Genomic DNA, 4,830 nt, shown 5'->3' on the forward strand with positions numbered 1-4,830 from the left:
GAGTAGCTTAGGGTGATTTAGAGTTGTGATCTAGTGGGTAAGTACTGGACCGGGACACTTGAGGTCAATGGGCTTTGGAACAAAAGCACATTGGCTACTCGAGACAAGAACATCAGTATACCATACTTTAAGACTCGACTGTAAATTCCGAATATATGAAAAAAAATGTAAAAAGTCGACTCCTACAAAAAAAATATATATTTTTTTTTTCTATATTGTTTTGCTAAAATAATTTGGCCCTTACGACGAAAATTTTTTCCGGTACGGTCTAATGTACATGTTTGCATTATCGTTACTGTCTTAAATTTGCTATAGTCAAAGTCTTAGCCATCAGATACACCTTTTCAAACAATGCACTTGGTATTTACACTCAAGAAACATAAACAATTTGAGTCTTATATGACCTCTATAACGTTTAAAAATATGTTAATTTCGTTTTCAGCTGTGTTAGTATAGATTTTTAAAATCTCATGAAATTTAGCGCAAATATTTAATACGTTATATCCGTTAAGATGAAATTGCATATTCTAGAAATATTTTTAGTCCATAAAAAAGTATTTTATACATGGCAATGAAAAAATTACGACTCAGGATGAAAGCTTTGGTTGCTTGGTATATAAAAAAAAAAAAATTAAAATTGCGAAAGCCATCTGAGGTGTTTCAACGACGCGCCCTCTACGAAGCAATACACTTGCTGCCTAGATGGCATGGAGGAGAGATTTTAACAATATAACAATCGCTTGTGAACGTTGGTGTATCTAACCCCGTATGCAGATAGATCGAATCAAGGCACATTAAACAGGTAGTATCAGTAGAGCAAAAACAACATTTGCGTGTATTTTGTTGTTGCTTCTGGTATCGAAAGTGTCAACAACTGTTCTGAATTTTTTCTTCTAAATCAAAGCGTGCCATGTGAAATACAAAAAATTATAAAAAATAAAAAATTGAAATTGGAAAAAATAAAAATTGATGCAACTTTCTTTCCTAGTAAATTTGTTTGCTTCTCGAAGCATTGATCCATCCTTTGCAAGGCCCAGTAATCAGCGGTCGTGCTGCCGAGTTGGGCGAACGTTCCAAAAGCTGCTATTCAATCGCTTGTTTTGTATGGAAAAAGGTTTCACAAGCAAATGGATTTTAACAACTTATAATTTTCGTGAGAAAAAATTAAAAATATTTGACATTTTCGAGACCAAATAATTTGAAAATAAATCAAATCAGCTGCTCTACTGATACTACCTGTTCAATGTACCTTGGATCGAATGGATGCTAAGCAATAGCGTCATAATTTCAACCAGTAACACTATTATCCGCTGCACTTGGTGGTGGCATTGAACGACTTTTACTAGAACTCAACAAACTGAAGATTGTCGTATAAGTATTGACAGATTTTATTTTCAAAAAACTGTAAATTATAAGAAAAAACACTGTATTTCCAACAAAAAAAAACTGTAACCTTCAAAAACGAAAGTATTTTTCGAATGTTAAGCTTTTCTAACCCTATGATTGGAATACATCGTACTTCTTTTTATTCAAAAGAAAATATGCTGCATTTCAACTTTCAAAAAATCAAAACACATATTTTAATTTGTTCTTTAAAATGTGAAATTATAACAAAACGGTAAATTATACTAGTATATAATTGAAGAAAACTGTAAGCTTGTCTAAACAACTATGAGTTACAGTCAAAACTGTGAATATGGCAACATTGGTGTCCTGTATCTTTTTCGTTGAACAATTAGCGAAATGTTAAAGGGAGCTTTGTTTGTCGACCTCGGAAAGTGCTCTTAGCGTCAATCCGAGCCATCGGAATCACCAAAAAAACGAAAAAAAAGACATTAATTGAGTTTAATGAGCTGCTCTAGTTTACGCCAGGTTAAGATATCGCACAACTTTGTGTTTCATGAGGATATTTCTTGCTATAACTTACTTTACTTTTTGTTTGATGACTCACATGCTCCCACTCACTCAAAGAGTCAGGCTATTGGAGGGCGAAGAAATACGGGCCTAGTTGTGTCCTTGACAGCTATTTAGAATCAGGAATCAATTGGACAACATAACTCCTATACTGGATTTGAAGGAAAACTTCTATAGATTGTAATAGAGGCAGATTAGTCGAGGATAATTCTATTAGCTTTTGTACTATTTGGCGCATTTTTTGATAATTGTTAAATGCCAGAATTTTCCAATCGGAAGTGCTAGGGAACGAGAGGGTTTTGGAATATTGAGAGAAATTTTTGAAGGAGTACTCAAACATTTACAATTTAATGGTATAACAATAGAAAACCCATAGGAAGAACCTACAAATCTGCGAAATTGTAAGACAAATCAAAAACGGAATATCTCAAGAAAAGATGTCGTCCGGTTAACAGCCACAATCATGATATACTGGCGCCCTCGGAGAACTTGCAGCCAAAATAAGTCTCGCGTACAATTTACGGTATCGTACATTATCTTTGGAGATATCCAGCTCTGGTATCTGAAAGACTAGAAACACTAAGCGAATTCGTTTTGCAAAATCATTTAATGTTGCATTTAAAGAATAAATATGTAGATTCATCGACAAGTCGAAGCACTTTGAAGACACCTACGAATTGTCCCTGCAGACAATACAAGAGCTTCTAGAAAATGGTATCGAGCCCTGGGCCAATGCTCAGACAAAGCTACTGCCAACCGAAGAACAGAAAATCCCATTTCTAAATAAATAATACTCAAAGATGCCGCCTAGTAATCTTTCTTTTGGTACCTTATCGTGGGCCGGAATTTGGATGAGCTAGGTACATACATACATATATAGCCCGACATAGGTGATCTTTATTCCTTTTGTTTTAAACTTTAATAAATACTCATTCACCACCATGCGCCACAGAGAAGAGGACAGTGCGCCTCTCTGGAAGATGCCTCTGGAGGTTTTTTTTTCATTCCAATCGATATTGCGCTATGCCTACTGAGTGGAGCTAGTGCTTTCCTTTAGACTAACAAATTAGGCTTTCAGTGATACAACTAAAACAATTAAACTTAATATGCAGAAAATGAATGGTTAACTTGGGCATGTGTCTATATATATTGGAGTTGAAACCTTACAAACTCTGCGAAAACGCGTCGCTACAACCCACTATACTCAACCCAATTTCAATTAGCAATTAATTTGAGCCAAATAGGGCGCCTCACTAAACGAATCGTGACAAGAATAAAATATTTATTTTCTCTATTTACAATTATAATTAACATTGTAAGAAGAACATGACGCTAACTGAATAACTGTAACACCTGAAAATGAATTGAAGAAAAATTTTGCGCGACGCAATCAAAGCCAATGCCAAAACCCAGGTTTAAGTGTGCGCAGTGACAAAGTAAGGCACTGGGCTGATGCCTTTGAAAACGCCTTCTGGTTGAGCCGCGATGCCATAAATGCGAGGCGGATCGTGCCGCTAACATGCCGAAAAGTGGGTCAACACTTTGGTAACAGCAACATTTTGAGGTTGTATGAGTAAGCGACAAAATCAAGGAGACGAAAGTAAATCAAAATAAAATCAAAAAACCGGTATGGAAAAATTCGTAAATACCAAAGTGAGAACTATGTAAAGAAAGATGATTATGAGTGAGTTTAAATATGAAGGAATTGGTGTTGTTGGTTTTCTTTTTGGGCTTTAGGAGAATGAGTTATTTGTGTGACACTGATGAAAGGGTGCTCAAACTCAAGCACATATGAGAAATAAAGTTTTTTGTGTGTTTAATAATCAGCTGGACTAACTGTAGTTTCTGCACGATACACTTGTAGTTTGAAGTGACAAGTACAATTGAGTTAACAGGTTTCGTTTGCACTATTTACCATTATATTTAGTATATGTAGCACTGCTTTGCTTAAACTTACTTGAGAAAGACTTCCGGATTTGCCAAATAGCTGGCCCAGTCGGCTAGGTAGAGCGTCGCCGACTTGATCCAACGTCTGCGGAATGACTGATTGTTCAGCGAATCGAAAAGCTTGTCATAGTCTAATTTACCATCGCGGCCCTTGAATCCCTAGAGCACATAAATATAAAATAAGTACGCAAGTCGATTACTAAAGCAAGCAAACAATCGGGTTTTAAGGGGAACTACCTTTAAGATTTTGTTCACGCCTGACTTTTCGTACAGCGCATCGGCGAGTTCCGAGTTCGAGAAGTGATCCCATACAACATGTAAATGCTCCAAGAACGGTGGCAACACCCAGGCGTGACCTTTGTGCCTCTCTTGTGTTTGCTGTCCCTCTGGGCCTGCAAACGAGCTAACCGCCTGCATGACCAAGGGCAAGAGACTCATCAAACCGCCGTTATCCTCGGAATCTTCGTCAACTTCGTTCTGACGCATATTTAGATCATCGTGCGTTGAGCGTCTTTGCTGATGATGAGCTTGTCGCTGCTGCTGCTGCTGCTGGCCTCCACCGCCCGTGTTGGCGTTCATAAACACAGAGGCAATTTGTAGTATCGAGTCCAAGCCGATGCCAGCATCATTTCCACCATTACTGCGCGCACCAGCGCCCGCATCTTCCGAATCTGCATCGCTGTTGGTAAACATTTCGAGCACATTGCCGATGATGGCCGGATCGAAACCACCAGCGCTGCCGCCAGCACGTCCACCATTTTGGCCCGCATTGGCAAGCAAACTGCCGATGCCGGATAAGATTTGCATGGCACCGGATGCGGCCGCCTTGCCTTGGCCGGCAGAGCCACCGCCGCCAGCGTTGGCCTGCATAAAGCTACCTATGAGAGAGGCGACACCTGCGAGGCCAGCGCCGCCGCCTGCCCCGCCAGCCGCGCTGGCACCACCATTGCCCGCTTGGTTGTTCAACGC

At 39.0% G+C, this 4,830-nt stretch overlaps 1 protein-coding gene across 1 annotated transcript; it reads right to left on the minus strand.

Annotated features, from left to right (window-relative positions):
• Nucleotides 1–3,442: 3,442 nt before the first annotated feature.
• Nucleotides 3,443–4,827, minus strand: LOC108382792 (protein PopA1-like; the record flags this gene model as incomplete). Its single annotated transcript, XM_017639162.1, has 2 exons — nt 3,443–4,020; nt 4,099–4,827. Coding segments are annotated over 2 exons (882 nt in total), but the record flags the coding sequence as incomplete, so codon positions are not given.
• Nucleotides 4,828–4,830: the final 3 nt, after the last annotated feature.

Source organism: Rhagoletis zephyria, unplaced genomic scaffold (assembly GCF_001687245.7).
Source record: "Rhagoletis zephyria isolate East Lansing unplaced genomic scaffold, Rhagoletis_zephyria_1.1 Rzeph_scaffold_28669, whole genome shotgun sequence".
NCBI classification, from domain to species: domain Eukaryota; kingdom Metazoa; phylum Arthropoda; class Insecta; order Diptera; family Tephritidae; genus Rhagoletis; species Rhagoletis zephyria.